Raw genomic sequence first — 22,103 nt, forward strand, 5'->3', positions numbered from 1 at the left:
CCTTTCTTTGAGTGTCTAGCCAACAAAGTAGAAAGATATGATCTTTGTTACGGTAATCGAGTCTTGTTGGTTCTCTTGTTAGCACAATCCAGGTATAGCTTGTATTTGACTGCAGAGCACCAGTGTGAATGAGACATCTGATAAAAATGGCTTGGGATCCTGCCCAGTGCTGGAATCGATCGCAGTCGGACCCCTCTCCCATCCCATCACATCCCAATTGGGAAATACCGTGGGCGATTGCTCGTGTACTGAGGGCAGCGGCACCTGGAACCAAATGAGGAGCTCAGTTTTCAGGGAGCAGGCCAGTCCTGTGGTGTCTTAAGGAAATTTTGTTCAGTAGCTGAGATTATAAGGCAGCAAAAAGTCAGGCCCTTGCCCTAAAGTTGTGGCAATAGAACTGCTAGTGCGCACCCACATTGAGCGTGATTCAGTCGCCCCGGCAGACCTTGGCTTCTGCCCTTTATTCTGCCACTGAACTGCTGTGTGACCTTGGGCAAGTCCATTCCCTTTATTGTGTCTTAATTGCCTCACCTTTCCAGCAGAGTTCACGGTATTTAACTCTCTTTGTAAAGCGCTTGGAGACCTCAGTGTTGAAAAGTGTTACGGGACATTATTAAAGCAAGAAAGCCTTGATGCCCAGGAAAGCAGTTCAGTAAAAGTGCCCTGGAAACAGGGGGGGCTGCCTGGCTGGATGATAGCGGCTTCATTTGCTGTTGCAGGTAGATGTCAGCTGAGACCAGGAGCTGCTGTGCTAAGTGCATTCAGGAGCGAAAGTCTGTGATGAATACACAGGAGGGTAGAGCAACCCCTAGGCAGGCAGTGGCTCCTGCAGAGAGAACAGGCTTGTGCTTGTATGCTCCTACAGTCTAGGATAAGGGGTGCTTTAGGTCTTGCATTGTTCAGAAATACGCTGTGAGGAAAACATTAACAAGCTCACAGTGCATCCGTCTTCTCAGGGCCTGGTTAGGTTGCAGGCCCCTTGAGGCAGAGGCTTTCTGGCTCTGCCTTCCACAGAGCCGAGCACAAAGTCAGCACTCAATTAAAAGTCAGTATACGGTTTTGTGCTGACTTGGGTTTCTAATATACTGGCCGCATTTGATATCAAGCATCCCTGCTCAGAGACAGCAAGCTGTTTGGCTGAAGCTGAGCCCTTTTTAAACTGTCCTGATGGGAAAACAGCTAAGGTAAGGGTTAAGTCACAGCCCCGCTGATGCCTCATTTCTCGCTGATGCATTTGGAGCCCAGCTGCCTCCCAGTGACTGAGAAAATGTAGCTTCTGCTCTCTAAGGGAACCCCATTTTCCCCTCTGCCCTGCTGAGCCCAGGATAAACTGGCCAGCACATGCCCTTCTGAGGCTGCCCGGTCCCAGTGAGGGAAGGAGTGTGGAAGAGCAGGGCTGGAGTGGATGGGCAGGGTGAGGGGTGCCTCATCTCCCTTTGGAAATGGGGAAATAACAAAAGTCACCCAAGTGCAGGTCCCGGAGGGGTTTTAGCGGCTAGAAGGTGCTAAGTTCTGCGACTTGTCTTTGTGCCATTTCTCTTTATTCTCCGCCACGGCATCAGGCATTTGGGTTTTCTTTTCCTGTGAGTAACTCTGCAGCTCGTTACTTCCTGATGGAGGAAAGTGTGGGTTGAATGACAGCTCTCTGGCCAGAAGCACAGACCAAGTAGCAAGGGCGACAGCACGCAGAGTCGGCTCAGGGAGGATGCTTTGCCTTTGGGTTTTCCACCCCTACTTAAACGTACGATTTTAATCATCCCAACCACATACAGAAAAACCAGGAAGGTGCTGGCCAGGGAAAGCAGTAGCACACCTGTCATGGGATGGGTCTGGCATTTGGAGGCAGAAATAGATACTGAGCCATCCTGTTTGGGCAATTAGGCTCTTCCCGTGCTTTCACCACAATAGGCATTTTAGTGTGTGTGACTCGGGGGTGGGGGAGGGATAAAGACAAATGTGCTCCCCTTTTAGAAACACCTGTGCTTTAAAAGAGCCTCCCTCTGGGATGGCATTTATTACATGTATTTTAATTCAGCCGTTCCTTGGGAGGTACTTTGCTTCTGCAGACATGCACATCAATGCCATCCCAGAACTGGGTGTGGGACCCTTAGCTGGTGCCATTTCAGGTTCTTTTCTAAAAGTAACGTCCTTCACATCGCAGGCTGGTGATGGAGTGGAGCAACACCTGCCCTCATCTGCTGTAAGCACACTTGCTGCGCCGCCTTGGCAGCAAGCACATTCTGCATACCGCTGGGCGCCTGCCTCTGCCTCGGCTCTTTCGCACCGTGTCTGTTCACCAGATGATTATATTCTGACAGGGCGTTAAATGCAAATGGGAAGAGAAGGTATCCAGGTTGTAGCCACATTGGTCTAGAGAAAAGGGCAATCACAACTCGTAGTAGAGACATCTTTTATTAGACCAAGAATGGGAAGAGCAGCCACTCATTGGGAGCAGGGTCACGAAAAGCCATTTGAGTTATGACGTCTCTGTCACTGCTTCCTCAGCGGTGGAGGGATGAGTGCCCGCAGTGCAGCCATCCGAGGTGAAGGCTGCTGCAGATGTGGCTCCACATGGGTGTTAGCTTGGTCGCAGGTGAACATAGGGAACAGAAAGTGCCGTGTCAGAGGAGAAGGAGAAAAAGATTGAGGAGGCGTTTAGTGTGTGTGTGTGTGTGTGTGTGTGTGTGTGTGTGTGTGTGTAGGGCTCTTTATTTTGCACAACAGACTAGTGATCTTCCCTTCCCTGTGCTTCCATCTGTGCATTAGGCTGCTCCTATCTCTCATGTTTGGCGGCGGGGGACAAACACCCCTGCAGTAGCTCAGCGGGAGGGGACTAACATTGTCTCTGTGCTCAGTTGGATTTGCCTTGGAAGCCAGGACCTACAACTATGACTCAGTAGTTCTGAGTTGATTTTGCATCAACTACACTGATGCAAAATCAGGCTCTATTCCACTCAGGGACTTGTCCTGGACTTGGGTGCTTCCACCTATTTGTCCTTGTTTGTAAGCTCTTGCAGAGCCACTCGTTGTCATTGTGGAGCTCAAGAAGCTCATCCGTCATGGGCAGGAGCAATCATAAAAATTGATTCATGGGAAATGCATCTGGGAGGCAGATCCACTTGACGGATCACAGAGCCGTCGTAGCCTGCATTCGTGGAGTCAATCAGTGCTTTGATGCATATTTGGGTCATAAATAATCTGATACAAATTAAATGTATTATTGTGACAGGTTTATTCTATTATCTATTATTTATTAGGTTCTGTGGTTTCTTTGTGTGCTTTTTTGTGGAACTGTCAAGTCAACTTCTTAGCTTTCGTGAAGCTCGTGACTCAGTTTTGAATAGAATTTGCCACAGAGAAATTCCCCAAGGGGGTCTCAGGTAGCAGGGGGAGGCATGCATGCAGGTACACATTTTGGAAGTGGCAGGCTTTGGGGTGTTGGGAAAGAAGATGTTGGTTTAAAAAAAAAAAAAAAGCTTGGATCCTGCTTATCCCCCACTGGCTGAGCGAAACTTGAGTGTGTGACCAGTTCATAGCAAAAGGAAATACAAGTATTGACTTTAGTTAACTCTGGACCAGGCCCTAAACAGTCTGAACGTGGAGTGCTTGCTGTTGGTGAGACAGACACTAGGAGTGAGAGAGATGTTGGGCTGGGTGCTTTTGCTTTTTCCTTGGACGCTTTGTTTTAGTTTTTCTGTACATCTTTTTTACCTCCTAACTAATGCCTGATCTGTGTTCTGGGGCTGAGTGCATTTCAGGGTCGTTCCCAGGGAAGGATCCCCCTGGCCGGACCTACAAGCTGCACCATGGTGATGCAGCCATTTGGGTTGGTTTTCTGCTTCTGTTTCAGTGGTCACAGTTCTTTCTCTGCGTCTTAGTTTATGGCAGACTCAGCCCTGCACGGTGCTGAACGCTTGCTGGCCCCAGTCCAACAAAGCACTTGGCCTCCAAATTAGTGATTTATATAGTGCTTAAATTAAGCGTGTGCTTAACAGCGTAGCTGGATGGAGGCTGGTATAGCTAGGAGTGAGCAAAGTCAACTGTCTGAGCCAGATTCTACTGTGTTATATCCAAGTTTATGAGAGACGAGTCCATCACTGACTGCACAGCGGGCTCCCTGCTGCCGGTTCTGTGGAGGCGAACAGAGTATCCTCCTGCCTTGGCAATGCAGGGGACAGCAGGCTGATGGTTACCTCCTCCTCGGGTTGACCTTGTCTCCTACATTTGAGATTCTCCAGTAGAGCACTGTTCTGTACAGAGACTCCCCAATGGGTCTCCAGCACCCAGTAGTGCTAAATCATTTGGCTGCTCTGTGCCTCGCTTTCCCCATCTATAAAACGATACTGACTTCATCTGTTTCACAATACTACATAAAAGTGGGAGGGAGGATGATGATACTACCAGCAAAAGTACAGCTCAGTGGAAGTAATGCTTGTGGAAGAGCTGCCAGATTGAACTCCATGTATCCCTCATAATTTCAAAGTACTGTACTTGTAGAAAAGTCATGCTTAGGCCTAAAGGTTGCATGTGCTTCTCTCTTCATGTAATTTTTCTGTCTTTTTATTATTCTTTGTTTATACAAGTTTGCAGATATTGCATTGTAATTATGTCCATTACCAGAATTGTAAATGATTATTTTAATATACTAACTATTCCCGCAAAATATGGATATTAACTAACATACAGATATATTTTATATCATGTGATTTTTTTCCCCCCACCCCCAGTTTCAGTAAGTGAAAATGCAAAACCTGTATTATCTTTTAAAAACAGTCATTTTTGAGAATAAGGCTTAGTCCCACGGAAATCACTTATGTATGAATTATTTTCCATTTGTACACACATTCCGTCGAAAGGAGTGTGCATCCTTTGCTCCCTGAGTTCCTTTACTGCATTTTAAAAATAGAATGCTCCAGCTAGACAATGTCAGCAGCCCACCCTCTCTCTCGGAAGCCACCCAGTAATTAATATGAATTATAGCCCAGTGACTAAAGAGTCACTGATTCCAGTCTCTCCGGTGTCCCACCAGTCCCCCCACAGCTCAGGAGAACAAACAGGCCTTGCAGTGTCCCATGAAGGTCAATAAACTAGGTATTATCTCTTAGGAAAGTTGCATTGGTATAACTGCATTAATGCAAAATCAGTGCAATTACACAGATCCAAACACCTAGTGTAGACACATTTAAACTGTTTTAAACTTCGTCTGTATTGTTTTCAGATTAACTGTTTTCTAGCCAAATTGAGATTTCATAGATGTTAGGGCTGGAAGAGACCTTGAAGATCAGAGTCCAGCCGCCTGCCCCAGGGGCAGGAAGTCAGCTAGGGTCAAAGGATCCCAGCAAGATAAGCGTCCAAATGTTTCTTGAATGAGTCCAGAGTAGGTGCCTGCACCACATCTGGAGGGGGTCTATTCCAGGTCCCAGGGGCTCAGACAGTAAAGAAATTTTTTCTTACGTCCAGCCTAAAATGGTCTTGGAAGAGTTTATGACCGTTGGTCCTTGTTTTTCCTTGGGATGCTCTGGTGAACAGAGGTGCTCCCAGATCCTGATGCACACTCCTGATGTACTTATAGGCAGTCACCAGGTCACTCCTGAGCCTGCACTGCTCCAGACTGAAGAGTCCCATGGCTCTCAGCCTCTCTTCATAAGGTCTGTTCTCTTGCCCTCTGATCATGTGCGTGGCTCTCCTCTGGACCCTCTCAAGCTTCTTCACATCCTTCTTGAATTGTGGAGTCCAGAATTGGATGCAGTACTCCAGTTGTGGCCTCACCAAGGCCGACTGCAGCAGGAGGATGGTGTCCTGGGATTTACTTGAGAAGCATCTATAGATGCAAGCCAGGGTTTTGTTTGCTTTACCAGCTGCGACATTGCATTGGTGGCTCATGTTCATCTTATGGTCTGTTGTCACCCCCGAGTCTCTTTCAGCAGTGGTGCTAGCAAGCGTAGCACTGCCAAACCTGTAAGAATGCTTGGCGGGGGGCGTTCCCTGAGGGGTGTTTGAGCTAGTATGAATGTACACATGTTGGGTGTTCACAGCTGTGTCATTAGATTCAGTAGAGACAAGACCCAAGGACTATTTTGGACCATGCTGGAGATGGATACTCTGAAATGGAAGATCTCTGCCAGTGGCCTCCTCTCTTACATGATTGGGGCTCTGCCCTGGTATCTCGGCTGATTGTGGCCAAGTCAAAATGACATGGGGACGTAGCAAGACTTTTGGTGGGTGATATCTTTTATTGGACCAACTGCAGGTTGGGATACTGAGACAAGGGTGTCATAGTACCCTTCCTTGGGTGTCTCACCCAAACCTGAGGAAGGGGATTGCGAGGCCCAAAAGCTTGTCTGAGTCCATCCCTTGTGTGCAATTAGTCCAATAAAAGACATCATCCACAAATGTATTGTCTCTCTCGCATCTTTCCGGGGCCATCACAACCACAAAGTCACTGCAATGCTACCAAAACATGGAGACTCAACCCTGCTTTCAGATAAGTAGGTCCCATGATGCTTTGACTTTAGAAGTCAAAACTCTTTCTTGGAGTGGAATAGTTACTTGGTGAGGCGTGCACTGCTGGGTCATGCAACAGTTTAAAACAAAGATTGGTGTTGGCTGGGGATTGGTGCATTCCGTTTAGCCACGCTGCAAGCGCAGCTGGGGGAATAGTAGAGGCTGCTTCTGGAGGTTAGGGAGCGGCTTAGTGTGCTTGGCCCATATCACCCCTGGCATCTCAGTTGAGGCTGCCAACAAGAGGCTCCTCACTTCCCTTCTATGTGTGTTTTAGCATCATGCTGAGGTTTGGGTGGATGCTCTTAATTTTCTCTGTTCCCGTTCCCTGGTTCTAAGTTCATGGCAGACTGCGAGGGGCAGAAATGCTTGTAAATTTAATCCAAGTACCCCGCTCTGAAGTTTCCATGGGAGTGAAAAATATGTTTGATTAAGGAAACTATGTCTTCAGAAAGCCTATCAGCATACCTAACTTTGCACATCAGAGCTGGCTGCAGAACATCTAATTAAGTGGAACTGCTCTCTGGGGAACTGGGCTTGCAGAAAAATTAGTTTTCATGTTCTTGGCCTGATGTTTATTAAACGTGTCCTCCCTTTTTTCTTTCCTTTGCAGTTTTTATCTGTAGTTTCATGGTGGCAGCCCCTATATTTGGTTACCTTGGTGACCGTTTCAACCGAAAGATCATTCTCAGCTGTGGGATCTTCTTCTGGTCAGCTGTCACCTTTTCAAGCTCCTTCATCACTGAGCAGGTACGATCTTGGCAGAACTGGGAAATGTCAGCAGAGACGTTCTGGAGAGTGTACTGAACAGGGTGGGATCCTTTTCTAAGCTTCCCTCCCCCAGCATACATGTACTGAGGAAGGCCCCTGACAATGATTTAATATATAACCCATTGCAGTGTTTCCCACACTTCCGGGACCTCTGTCAGATCTCAACATGTCTCTTAGGGCACGCTCACATTCAGACTTTACCCTGACGGCTCTGAAAGCGTGTGGAGCTTGGGGCCATAGTGGCCCACCTCTGATGAGCTTGCAGACCATAATTTGGGAACTGCATTGTGTGAGCTTTTGTGGGACAAACTGTAATGCTCATGGTCACATGTTTTATTAAATCCAAAGTGTGTTCTCCCCCCAGGCATATGAATCACAAATATCCCAGGTGAACTGCAGCACAACGTGACATTAACACCTGTGCTTTAGTTTGAGGAAAAGCTTACAGACATTGTACAAATTAAGCAATTTCGTGACTAAACAGCGACTTTCTTGTCCCCTGATGTCATAGCATAATTCGTGGTATGCAGACTGTCTCTGTTTGCAGGACACAGGGTACACAGACTAAGTACATCAGTTTGGGCACAGGTTTTAAATTGGTGTCCTCCATCAGTTTCCGTGATGGGTAGGGAGGGTAAGTGGGAGGGCTTGGATTGGGTATAGCTTCAGCTCCCCTTGCACCAACTAGATGATCTTGCTGGGGAATTGATGTAATCCTTCAGCTCACCTAAGTTTGGCAAGCTATATATAACATCCCTGGCCGCCTTTTGATGTATCTCACCACCTTCCCTGTTTCAAGGCCCTGTCAGCATGTTTGTTTTCTTGCCTGTCAAGGATACTGTCAGGCAACAATGGCTTGGCAATACGTGAGGGGGAAAATAATCCTCATTTTAAACCATACCACACAGGAGATTGTGGGTTGCAGGTGGCAACATTCCTGGAGAGAGAGTTATGCCAGTAAATAATTGTTACTGGCGTCATAGACTGATCTCCCTGGCGAGCATCAGGACTTTGTTCCTGTTCTCAGTCTAGCTGCATTCCAGAAATTGCAGTGCTGTGGTCACACCCAGAAAACAGCCAGATCCCCGCCTATACGCACCCACAGACATGCCGTGTGGTTTCCAGTAAACAGTGGTTGCCATCACAGGTGGAGAGGAAGAAGTCACACCTCCAGCTTCCTCACCTTCACATCCACTTGGATGGGGCTCTATGTCTAAGCGTTTATTAATAGAAGGCTTTCCCCCCCTGTAGAATTGCTCTGGTTTCAGATGAGTCCTTTCAAAGCATGCTATAAATACAATTCTGATTGATGCCAAAAAAGCTGGTAGTCCACCAGGGACAACAGCATCTATGTTAAGCCATTGCACTTTTATGAGAGCCAGCAGGAGGAACTGACTGCACTTTGTACTCCTTTGCGGTACTTACCTAAGGTAGCCTGTAAGGGTGCGTCCAGATGAGAGAGCCCAGTCTGAGACGCTGCAAGAGGCATGCTGGGAATGAAAATGTCCCCTGTGCTGCATATTTGCAGTGCGGGCTCTAATTTTGATACTGGGAAATCCCACTATATAAAAAAATAAAAACAAAAAAACCCCTACCCCTGGAAAAAGAGCCGCAGGCAACTGGAGGCTGGGTCCTCCAAAGAGATGCTCTGGCACCCGGCCAGAGCATCTCTATACTTGCCCTCTTCCCATGCTGCTCTGGGATGCTGCCTCAGTGTGTTGGGGCAAATAGGAGCTAGGCAAAGCTTTGGCAGTGGCTCGGGCCCAGGCGCTGTCCAAGGTAAGTGGCGGTGAGAGGGGGAGGAACACACCACTGTGTGTGGGGGGTGGAGGGACAGGGGGGTGGGAGGGCTGCTCAGGAGGGTTGGGTCTCCCACCAGCCCCCCTCGCATGGCACACAGCCCCTGTCAGAACACTCGTGCCCGCTCCTGGCAGAGACCCCCGGTGACATGGGGCTGGCTCCAAACAGCTGCCCAAGGCGCTAGTCTGGTCCCTCCCAAGCACCCTTGGACAGAACCAGGCCACCTCCTGCTGTCACGCATGGCTTTCAGTGTCACACATAGGGGCTGTGCACCCTCAGACCTGGCTGGGTCCTGCCTCCAAGTGCCCCATGCGCCGTCAGGCCAGGTTGGCTCCATCCGGTCCCTGATCCCCGGTCAAGGACTTCCCAGAAGCAGCATGGGGATTGCTGGGGCCTGGGTACAGGGAGCAGAGCAGCAAGGGCTGGCACTACTTACAGCCACAAAGCAGCAGGTAGGACAGCTGAAGCTGGACTCTCTTCCTGCTGCTAGGATGCACCTGCTGCCGGGAGGAAGCTAGTGGGGGTAGGCAGTGAGGGGCAAAGGCAGGAACAGGGCACCGGCATATCAGTGCTGCTCAGTGCCCCACATCCTGGTAAGCAAAAGGGGATAGGGGCAGCTCTGATTTTTCTATGATAAAAAAACCAAAAGCAGTTTGAACGGGCCAACACAAGGAGCGCATCTTCTGGGTGATAGCTGTCCAGATGGCAGAGCGGGGCCACCAGAAGACATGACAGCAGTGCTACCTGAAGGCCAACTGTGCAGCCATGGCCCACTAGCAGCTGGCCCAGAGGTGCAGGCAGCTCTGTTGGAGTACCTGTACCAGAGCCCAGGTGGCTGTTTGGCCCTCATCTGGGTCTGGCAGGCATGTGGCCATGAGATTACAGGTCTAAGGGGGCAGATGCTGTCACAGGTGGCAGCAGGTCACATCCAGGCAGCAGCCCCCACTGCCAGACTGCTGCAGTGGGTAGAGGGTGCAGGGGCCTCTCTAGGTTAGGGCTACTTCAGCAGTCCAGCTGGCACAAGGGACTGATATCCCCAGGTACCAACTGGCTGGGTCTCAGAAGCTCCTGAGGGCAAGTAGCCCTGAGCTGCTCACCAGGACAGCTTTTTATACGGCCAGGGCCAGCAAATGCCAGCCACAGCATCTAGCTCCCCCTGGCTGAAGGTTTGGGAGGATCTGGGCAGGGTCAGTTTGCCCCAAGTGGCACAATTTGCCCCCCACCAAAGTGCATGTTCAGGTACGTGTGGTGAGGCACAAACCTCCGGGACATATTTTGTACTGGTGTTATTTGAGCTGCTGCAAGTGCACATGCCTGCATGTGTGGACGCACCCTAAGAGGATAAGTGTGAGCCCTAACGGCAGGATATATTTAAACTCTGCACACCAGGGCTTTTGTTCTTGCTGCTGGAAGTTGTAGGGGTAGGAGAGCTATAACTGAAATACCCTGAGCTGTTTAGTTTCCTTTTGCATTTTAGTTGCTCTTAGCTCTGAGCCACATATGAACCCTGGATCCAGGTATTCTGTACTCCACCTCTGCAACTATATGCCCACCAGCTAGTCAGAAGACAAAGAGTTACTTAGGTACTTCATTGTCATTTATCCAGAACTCAAGGTGTGTTTGCTTGGGGAGGCAGGGAGGAAGGTGTTCATTTTATTTGAGTATTAATTAACATTTGATAGATATGCTTGGTTTTATAAATACAGATGGAGTCAGTAATTTCGTGTCATTAAATAAAGTCACCTGAAGTAAGGTGTCTTGGATGGTGAAAAAGGCCTGCTTTGTCCTATAGCACTCTGTTAAAGAGAGAAAAATTTAATGATATTGGAGCACAATGTTTCTCTAAACGAAGAAAGCTCTTTTCTAATGATTATCCTTGTGTGCCTGATAGTTGCATAGCTATGAGTTGTAAAAATGTTACATTGTTCTCAAACCCAAAGTTATTCATAGAGGTCATTGACCTGACATTTTATCCATTATTGTAGGATATGGGTACATTTTCAGACAAGCATCTGGATTGAATCCACTTGGACATGCCCAGAATGAAGTCAGCATGTGCCTATCTGTGTCTGCACTTTGTAGGTACAAACACCTGCTAACGCTTCTGCTTCATACATGCCCTTTAGTAGCCTTACACAAATCCCTTTGGGGGGGGGTTTGGATTTGTTTTGATAGTGTTTGGGGAAAACCCTTCTATCGGTTCAGACTCAGCAATAAAATGACAAGATGAGCCTAGAGGTGTGAGTGAACTGTTTTGTGGTACAAAGGCAAGCATTTTACACAGGTAGTTACTAAACTCAAAGGAACTCCTTTATCAAACACATCTCCAGCAACTATATTTTCATCTACATAAAGAGCTAAATAGCTGTCTGATTTCCTACCCCTCCCCACCCTCCCTGGCCACTCCCTCCATTCCTTGCCTGCCAGTGCAGCCTCTCATGAATAACTCTTCAACTTCTTATCTGGGTAGCATTTTGATTAATCAAATTTTGGTTGCCCTATATCTTGGTTGATCATGGAATCATAAAAAAAAATAGGGTTGGAAGGGATCTCAGGTGGTCATCCAGTCCAATCACCTGCTTAAAGCAGGACCATCCCCAAATAAATCATTGCAGCCAAAGCTTTGTCTAGCCGAGTCTTGAAAACCTCCATGGACAGAGAGCCAGCGACTTCTCCAGGAACCTATTCCAGTGCTTTAATATGCTCCTTGTGAGAGAGTTTTTCCTAATATCTTACCTAAACTTCCCTTGCTGCAACTTGAGACCATTGCTCCTTGTTCTGTCATCTGCCACCACTGAGAACAGTCCAGCTTCATCCTATTTTGAACCCCCCCTGTCAGGTAGCTGAAGGCTGCTATTAAATGCCCCTCAGTCTTCTCTTCTCCAGACTAAATAAGCCCAGCTGGAGCTCTGAGCAGTCATACAGCTCTTTTACATGAAGAGCAACTCTTCCTTCTCTTTTCCCCTGCCTGCCCTTCCTGAACAGTTTATATCCATCCGTGACAGTGCTCCAGTCATGCGAGCTATGCCACCAAGCCTCTGTTATTCCAATCGCATCATAGTTCCATGAGCAGATAAGTCGGGTGATCACTGCAGCAATCATCAGCTCCCACCATAGCCCAGGTGGTGTGGACATCTTTGCAATCTGGGGCACAGATGATGACACAGTCAGTCAGGTGCCAAGGCTTAGATTGTGGGTGTTGCTATGATGTCTTGTGCCTGGGTTTTTGTGGCCGAACAGGGTGTTGGTGATGGTGAGCCCAATTCTGCACATTTGGTCAAGAGGAGGATGGCGTTGGAGTTGAGCTTTCCTATTCCTTCCTTGCTGGTGGTTCCATTCCAGAGGCTAGATTCCCTTCCAGAGGTGATGTCACTCAAGCTGGCTCCCAAGTGATGGCTGCAGCAGAAGCAATGCTGATGGAAGATCAGTGTTGGGGGACTCGAAGACCCAAGTGAGACCTCTTCCACCAGTGCCTCAAGGAAAAACTGGTGGATTACAGTCAGCAGCATGTGCAGTCCCCTCAAGGCCACCATCATCAGCACCTGTGAAGAGACACTTGGATTCTCTACCAGAAAACATCAAGACTGGTTTGATGAGAATGACTGCCTGCAAGATCCAAGAGCGAAGCCTTTTGTGCTTGGCAAAATAACACCAACTACAAGCAAAATAAATTGAATCTCCAACAAGCCAAAGCAGAGGTCCAAAGGTGGATGCACAATATGAAGAATGAATGGTGGGATGACAAAGCTAAGGAGGTTCAACATCTGGCTGACCTCCATGATGTGCAGAGTTTCTTCAGTGCCACCAAAGCCATCTACAGTCTGATCACTCAGGACCAACCCCCTTAAGTCCTAAGGATGGAAGATTCCCGATCAATGAAAGGAAAACCACAATGCCCGTTGGAAGGAGCATTTGAAGACCTTCATTTGAGACTGCGCTGTTGAGGAGAGGGTTCTCAACTCCATCCCACAACTCCCAGTCAGAGATGATCCTGGAATCCCTCCAACCCTTGAGGAGGCGAGAAAAATCATCAAGCAGATGAAGAACAACAAGGTGCCTGGAGTGGATGGGATCCTCACTGAAATCTTAAAACAGGGAGGAGAGGAGCTCACACCACAGCTTCATGTCCTCATCTTAAGGATCTGGAATGATGAGGAAATCCCCAAAGAGCTCAGGGATGCTGTGACTGTGACAGTCTTCAAGAAAGGAGACAAGTCCAACTGTGGACACTACAGAGCTGTCTACTACAACCTTGCTGTCCACCACAGGAAGGAACAGCATGAGAGCCCTTCTCAACCATCTCCTTTCACTGGCTGAAGAGCTCCTCCCATAATCTCTTCGCATTAAGAGGCAAAACTGACATGATCTTCACAGCTTGCCAAATGCAGGAGAAATGTCGGGAACAACATAAGCCTTTCTACCTGGCCTTCTTTGACCTTACAAAAGCTTTCAACCCTTGTTAGCAGAGAAGCATTATGGAGGATCCTTCTGAAATACGGATGCCCACTGAAATTTGTCACTGTTTTCTGCCTGCTCTATGACGTTTTATGAGTCGTGGTTCTCATAATGGATCCATCACAGATCCCTTTGAGATTAAAACAGAAGTTAAGCAAGACTGCGTCATCGCTCCAGCACTCTTCTCAATATTCCTTGCTGCGATGCAACATCTGACCCCCAACACGCTTCCAGCTGGAGTGGAGCTAAATTACTGAGTGGATGGTAAGCTGTTTAACCTCAGCTGACTCTGAGCTAAAACCTCAGCCACAATCATTAAGAGGGCAGTATGCTGATGATGCTGTAATGCGCGCTCACTTGGAAGCAAACTTCAGGCAATCGTCAACATCTTTACTGAGGCATATAAGAAAATGAGACTGATGCTTAACATTCAGAAGACTAAGATCCTCCACCAACACGCTTTTAATGAACAGTCCCCAGCTCTAGTAATCCAGGTCCATGGTGAGGCTCTGGAGAATATTAAGTAGTTCCCATATCTTGGAAGCCATCTCTCTCAGAAGGCTGGCATCAACAAAGAAATCCAACATTGCCTCAAATGTGCAAGTGCAGCCTATGGACGCCTCAAGAAATGTGTGCTTGGAGATCACATCAGATCCGAAACCTCGCTCATGGTTTATCAAGCAGTCATGATCCCCACCTTGCTGTACAGAGCTGAGACGTGGACAATGTATAGGAGATATCTAAAGTTGTTGGAGAAGCATCATCAATGCTGCCTGTGGAAGATCCTTTGAATCCAGCGGGAAGGCAGATGCACCAACATTAACATCCTCCTGCAAGCAAAGATCGTGAGTATTGAGGTGGTGATCATCCAGCATCAACTTCCTTGAGCTGGCCATATCATCCAGATGTCTGACTCCAGAGTCCTGATGCAAGTTTTATTCTCCCAGCTCAGCCAAGGTGTACGCTCAAGAGGGCAGAGAAAGTGCTTCAGGGATGTCTTCAAGGCCAACTTAAAAAAATGGAGGAAGAGGCTGCTGCAGGGATCTCGGTACTTTGAAACCTCAGGACAACAACAGATGGACTTTATCTGCCATCTTTGGATACACAGATGAGACGATCATGAAAGACAGGCATACCTGACTGTGAAAGATTGCCGACAAAAACGAGTTCTGTGATTGTGCAAGGACTCCCAATTCTTCTTGCTTGTTTCCCAGGCTCTTTGCTTTTGTGTACAGGCACCTGAGGTAATTAGCTGGTTTATCCTCCTCCCTGGGTTGGCTTGTATTACAATATTTCATCGGGGGCCTTATAAACCTGTGATTGCTTCATTCCTCTCTTTCTGAATAACGTCGTGTGAAGCCTCTTGGTTTCTGGGAGCGATCACACTGTGCACTGAATCCTCTGAGTGTGTGGATGCAGCTACTTAGATAGCTCTATCTCTGTTAATCGCACTAATAGTTCTCAGAGTTGACTAATTTGGCCAAAAATCTGCCTCTGGGGAAGTGTTGTTGAGAGAGGAGTTGTGTTGGTTTCCCTTCTAATGTTGGTTTCCCACACCTCTTTTCTCACCAGCTTTCAAGAAATCAGCACCCCCCTCCCTGGTGGGCAAACAGCATTAATTTCTTAAAGCAAGGAGATGGGTACTAGTGGAAAGCTAGAAACCATGAGCAGCAGTCCACAAAACAGTAATATTTCTCAGACAGATGGCTCAAATCCAGGTCATCTCTTCACAAGCGGAGCTTTACTTTTGAGATGGGTAAATTATTTCTAGGGTATAGATTGAAAAACATTTTGGGCTCCTTTGGGATGAAAGGAGATCATGTATAAATGAGATTCAACGCAGGTAAGGACGAGGTAACTCTGGTTCACTGGGAGAATCAGCCAGAACACATGGATGAGCAAACTTCAGCCCCAGTGATGTAAGGGTTGTGCGCCTCACTTTTGCTTGCTTAGGCTAGCTAACAGGAAGGGCTTTGTGGGTCACAATAGTAGTGGCCAAAAATACTTTTTACCATCTATGCTAAGTCATTGGGCTGTGCACTGTTTTTTTTTCTGGAAGTGGGTCCTGTGCATTTATTTCTGTGACAGAATATAATGGATATTTTTAGAGGTGACAGTGATGGTTAAGTTGCACCCTGGGATGGTGGCATGAGTTAAATCCAGAAAGTAACAGAAGTTAGAGCAGGCCAAGCAACATCAAGGTGCAAGGTAGAGTAGGGGGTCTGTGTCTTCCGGCCTCTTATATCCTTCCTAATTAGTTCAGTATTTGGATATTCCTGTGACATTGGGAGAACAGGAGCCCAAGACATGCATAACACACAGCCTGCCCTCTTTTTACTCCCTCTGCAGGTAAGTCGCATTGACTTACTCATCTGTACCTTCACCACTCTTTGCTTCCTTTCAGAAAGGGAGCAGCAGCCTTCTGTGGAAGAGTGTTAGCTGAAGCAAAAATCCATGTCGGCACGCAACACTGGATATAACCCTCTCATTGCAACTTGCTTAGATTAAAAGAGAATTGATTTTATTTCAGGTTCCTGTGTTTCAAGGAGAGCAAAAAGAGAAACAGCAAATTACACGCCATCTGAAAAATGTAGCTGAGTTTCAGAATAACAATTGGGTTGCTTTGCAAGTAAAGAGAAATCTCAGGCTGTCTCTGAGTCTTCAGCAATTTGGCATGAGTTGCTGCCTAAAAGGTACCTCAATGCACCTTAGGTTCCATTGAGTAAGATAAATTCTCAAATGTAAAAGCAGAAACCAGCAAAACTAAAAGCCTTAAGCCATTTTTTATAAGTATGAAGGAAACGGTGTTATTAGTGAAGTCTCTTTGAATTGATGAATTGTTTGTCATCCTACTGTGTTTACAGTGGAAGCCAAAACAGATTCACAGTGCTAGCTGGGGTCTGGGACATGCAGCTGTGTCCCCTGACTTCTGTTAGATGCCAGCTCCTAAAGAAATCTGTGCTGAATATAATGCAGATGCTGATGGACAAGGGCTGTAAATAGGCATGGCAGTATTTTTGGTACCTGTAGGTTTCTGAGTCTCAGCGGTGACTTTGTAATAGGAAATTTGGACTCAGACATGTCTGTTTTGTGCTAGCCTACTCTGGGAAAAGTAATGTCTGCTGCTCACCCTCCCCATTCTAAAGAGAGACATGTGCCAAACCCTGTACCCCCAACTCTTCAATATTAATTCTGGCCTATTATTTGTTCAACTAGAAACCAACTCCTCAGGTACATGGCTCCTCTGACTACTGTGCTCCATTTAGGGCTAGGCCCAGATGTACCAATATTGGAGCCTGGCTTGTACATTATTGCAAAAAGGAAGTTGAGGGGTGCCATGTCCCTCCTGTCTCTGTAGGAGATGCACACCACTTGCTCCCTTCCCCACAATTCTCCTGCTGCTATTTCACCTTCCATCCTCTTCCTCTTTTTTCAAAAGGGGGTGGTGTGGTTGAGAGGAGGGGGATCATATTTACAGCTACTGTTCTGTGCCACAGAGCCCTGGCTGGCATGCAGGCACCATGAAAAATAGGCTTCCTTTGCAATAGCTGGATTTTCCAGTCGCTCAGAGATGGGCCATGACCATAATACCACAGGGGAAGCTGCTGTTGTAAGATAAGTGGCCATCTTACAACAAGTAAGCTGGAAGCGAGTACCTGAACTTTTGGGCACTTAATCTCCCCAGAGCTCCTGACATTTACTGGCATGCAGGAAACCCAGCATGGGAGGGCAGAAAGCCAGAATTATTCTAACCATACACAGTGGTTAGAGCAGGCTGAGTTAGGGGGGTGCTGCCAAATTCTGCTGCATATTCCCATCATCTACCCACCCTGTAGTCCTGTTCTAACCTTTTCTCACCCCAGGAAGTGTGTGTGTGTGTGTGTGTGTGTGTGTGTGTGTTTGGAGGGGTGGGGTGGGGTGCTCTCAGCACTGCTTACCTGATGCTGGGAGAAGAGGGGGAGCACCTCCATGCTCTTAGTTGAGGAGGGGGAGAGCCCCTTTCCCACCACCTCCTCATCTTAACCCCTCCAAATGCATGCCTGAGTCAACAACACATTTGAAATACAACCGAAAAACCCAGGTGGTGTGAACAGGTCCCAAATCCTGAATTTCCTCTTCATGTATCAGAGGAGCTCATTGGAAAGGGGGCTTATTTCTGCTACCTAAAAAATTTGAAATAGAAATGGCTATCAAAAATCATATTGCTGCCAAGTGGATCGTTTCCCATCTCTGCAGTGTCTCCAGAGTAGCAATGGGTCTCTCTTCACCTCCAGGAGCCTAAAGCAATCACAGAGGAGTCTTGGCAGCATCTCCAGAATACCAGCTCACTGGGGATAGTGGCACCGCATACCATGAAAACCTCTGAAATCATCTTCAATGGCTTTCATGGTTTGCACAGTGCTGTTAGGTTGGTTACAGTGTCTCCTGCCCTCTGTGCATGGGTTCATTGACCAGTCAACTATCCTGAGCATGCTGAAGCAAAATTCATGGATGCTGAAAGAAGAAGAGATATGTCTATTATTCAGCACTGCTGTGAGAATAACACATGCATACTGCTGCTGCAGAGGCTTTTGTTGCCAGCTCATAAGGATAGAGACAGCAGCCAGCACTGAAATGTCAGTGACCATGTCTCTTTCCAAATGGTCGAAGGCACTGCTGCTTCATTTACTTGTATTGTTATAGCACCCAGAGGATCTTGCTGAGATTGCCGTGCCCTGTTGTGCAAGATACTGTTCAGTCATTGCAAGAAGACAAATCCTTTTCCAAAGAGCTTTACAGCATTGAATAGCTCTGTTCTATGTTGTGACTAAAGAAGTCCCCCTGCACATTCCTGAACAGTGGGAAAGCTCATCTGTCATCTCCCATTCAGGAAGGGGGAACTGATTTTTTTGAAACAATACTGGAAAGAAAAAGAAAACATCCTATGCATCTTGCCTTTAAACTTTTTAGTAGGGAAAGCCCTCTAGAGCTGTCTGAACTATTCAGTGAGGAAACATGGCAAAGCAGAGTTTGTTTCATTTGTTGTCAATCAAAGTGCATTCTTAAAACAATATATCACCAAGGCCTCATAATTCATGTTTTGCTTATCCTTCTATAGCAGTTGTCCATTCTGCTCAAGGATGGGTGCCCAAACCCATTGCAAAATAATGCTTTGTAAGTATTTTCCACAGTCTTTTAAGTTCAGCCCTCTTCAAAACATTAGAGGGATGGAGAGAGATAGAGAGAAAGGTTGCTTAAGTACATCGGAATAGAATTGGCAAGGAAAGAAATGTTGACCTAAATTTCCAAATGGGCATTACACTGGAGAGGTGAGTAAATATTAAATTACGCCTAGACCTAACATAGCCCATTTAATGATTGTGATGAAACTGATGCAAACCATTCCAAGAAAACTATAGAAATAAGATTCCTAGTGAATTAAACCTGGTTTGGATATAGAGCAGGGGTAGGCACTCAAAGTTATTTTGCTTGGGACATGCCCCTCTGTGCAGATGGCAGGGAAGGGGCTGAGGCTACACAGCCACAACAAGGATCAGGCCCCTCGTGGCGCCCCTGCCATCCATCCTTGGCACCCCAACATCTTACAAGTTGAAGTTGCAGGCATTTTTGGCACTGCCCAAAAATGTTGCTGACCCCTGATATCAAGTATGCTTGTGAATCACAGGAGTGGAACATATCCTTTGCCACATAAGCCCATCTGTCCACGATTCTTAACTGTTAGCTATGCGCATGTGCTGTAAAGCTTTAGGAAAAGCCATTCGACACCAATCGTTACAGGACCAGATTGAGAAGATGAAATGCAGGTGGAAGCCAGTTGTCTGATGCGGAGATTCATTCAGGTAGTTTCTTATACCCATGGTCGTAGGGTTAGTTTAGACTTCATGCTCATTTCATGCATCTTGTAGAAACATACGGTTTCTTTACAGTGATGATAAGTATTTGGGCTTTTATTATTTTGCACTAATGTCACTCACGTACAGGGACATGTCCACTGAACATGAAATAACTGTTTAATATGCAACCAAGCTGTTAGGAAAGTCTATGAGAACTGGGGCTGTCCTCATATAAGGACATGTGATAGCCTTCCACCAGGTAGCAGAGCGGTAGCTCCCACTGTTCCCTGGCTTGTAGGCTTTTTTCATCGAGTTTACATTGGGCTTAATACAAGAGGCATTTGGATTCTAGACCATCTTCTGGATATGTTGGTGCAGAGCTTGGACTGCAGAGAGATCCTTTGGGTGGGGCTGTAGGCCAGTAAGCCCTTGGTTTGGGAGCATGACAGGGAGCTTGTGTCTGGTGTTCTTCAGGCGTGACCCTTGGAAAAGCCATTGGATGCTTTTGGAGAATGTTATTAATGATCTCTGCCAGAGACAGATGAAACTGAAATAATTAATTTAGCCTAGGGGTGAGCTTTTTCAGAGGTCTGAAGTCGAGTCTTTTCTTGGCAGTATGCAAGGATGGCCGCCTTTGGAGAAGTGTTCTGTCCTGAACTGTGGTGTCCACCAGAGACCCAAGTGGGCATTCAGTATTTTTTCCCTGAGCTAATAGACTGGATTTGCAAAGGAAAAGGGTCATACTGATGGAGAGGTAAATGGACCCGAAATGAAGACTTGAGCAAAAAGCCCTTTGTCCTTACAACATACCGGGGGCTAGATAAGAGAGACAGAGAGTCTATTGACAAATGCCAACAGCAGCAAATAATATTGTAGTAGCTCCATTCATTGTATAGTAGCATTCAAGTGATACATTGCACTAGCAAACCCAGTGCAAGGTCTATTGGTAAAATGTTAAATTTGCACAAAAAAGGTTTCTGTGTTCTAGGTGCATGTGCCAACAATATGACAATGGGAAATGCTGTCTTATTGGCACCAGACACCATATTGTTCTTTTGAAGCACTGACATTTCTTACAAATACAAAAGTTTCAGATACTAAGGAAAACACTGGATTTGTAATTCAGGTAGCACTGACTTACAGAATGAGCTCAGACCCCTGCAAATGTTCTTGAGCTGGAAATCCCTAGGAAGGCATCTGAATTGCATATCTGAACATATGATTGAAATAGTCATGAGGCAGTAATAGAAAACATGAAAATGAATTGAATACAGTATAACCCTAGGCATTCTTTAGATGTAGAAGAAAAATTCACCTGGTATCCAAATAGCTTTAAATAGGATAGCCATTGTGTCAAACAGATTGGCTTTAGAGTGAAATTAATCTGCAGCATGAAGGAAACTTGTCAACTAATAATGCACCAAATCTGCAATATAAAGATTGTTCAAAGGGAAACCTAGTTAAAATAGATTAGCAAGCACGCTAACTTCACACTGAAACCTGTGTACGTATTATTTACAGTCGATGCTAAAAAACCAAAAGATTCCTCAGACTTAATTATTGCATTTCCTATTTCTGTATTGGCCAGAAACACTGCAGGATCAGCCTTCCTTACAGCATCTTGGTGCTCTTGGACGCAGGGTAAGCCAGGAAAAGATAGAGGAGTGTGAAAATGGAAAGCAGGTAAAAATATTCATTCTAGCACCTAAGCCATTTTGCTCACTGAGTGTGTCCCATTGGTGCAATTAGGTTAGGTAAACCATCATTGAACAGAAGCATTACAGGTAAAGATGCTGACTGTAAGAAACTTAGGTCTTAGGTAATTTCATGGAATTCTCAAGGTGTTTCATTAAAATGCACTTTTTATGGACTTTTTAGAAATAGGCTTTTAAATACATGAGCTAAGGACAATGTTTTCATACTTGGATGCCCAAATACATCGATTTATTTTCAAAGGTGCTAAAAATTTGCAGCTCCCACAGAGTTACCTCTGAGTGGTGGTAAGGCTCTGTGTCTATCCGAATCAAGCCATTTTTATCTGACTGCTACCCTCCCAATATATTTAGGTATCTTACAGAAAGCACCCACGCTTGAAAACTGTGGTTTTATTTTCCTTGTGCATCAAAAGCCTTGGGTCAGTACTTTTGTTGCAGAGAGATGATTTCCTTTCATCTATGTGGGATTATAGAGGGCTTGGGCTGGTGAAAGTGAGGAATTGTTAACATTGGTGCAGTGGTTAGAGCCAGGAATTGTTCTTGTTGGAAGAGCTATTACAGCTTCTCTCCTCCCTGCTAAGCAAAAACCAATGAGCTGCTGACCCCTCGCTATCAAGGTACCCAAGGGTTGACTGTCTGGGAAGGTATGTTCTGACTGAACTGGCTTTGTAACCTGCCTGTGTGACCGCGTTTAAACCATTTAGTGTTACTAGACTCTTCCTTTGGTTGTGGCTTAATCCAGACTCGGATATAAAAGGCTTTTACTCAGTGTCCCACCATCTACTGATAATGTGGGTTTCTGATGTTCCCGATGATTTATTTGAAAATCCACCTTTTTCTGTAAGCTACACCTTAGAAGCAGCCGTCCATGTAACATCCCACCTGATGGTAGTCTGATGAGCAAGCAAATTAATATATTCCTTTCCAGCTCCTTTCCAGGACCCTTTGCTAATGTAATACTCATGACCAATAGCCTAAATCAAGAATAGCATCAATTCCACCTTGTGTCACGTAGTACTTCTAATGC

The 22,103-nt window shown here is 46.4% G+C and overlaps 1 protein-coding gene across 1 annotated transcript in view; it reads left to right on the forward strand.

The window, feature by feature from the left end:
- Nucleotides 1–22,103, forward strand: part of LOC109316925 (protein spinster homolog 2) — a gene marked incomplete at its 5' end in the record, with an annotated part of 169,584 nt that overhangs the window by 79,359 nt on the left and 68,122 nt on the right. Inside the window, one exon of the mRNA XM_019545296.1 lies at nucleotides 7,115–7,251. Within this exon, the coding sequence (XP_019400841.1) occupies nucleotides 7,115–7,251 (137 nt within the window). The remainder of the gene's footprint in view (nucleotides 1–7,114; nucleotides 7,252–22,103) is intronic.

The sequence above is a fragment of the Crocodylus porosus genome, unplaced genomic scaffold (assembly GCF_001723895.1).
Source record: "Crocodylus porosus isolate Cpor-Errol unplaced genomic scaffold, CroPor_comp1, whole genome shotgun sequence".
Lineage (NCBI taxonomy): Eukaryota > Metazoa > Chordata > Crocodylia > Crocodylidae > Crocodylus > Crocodylus porosus.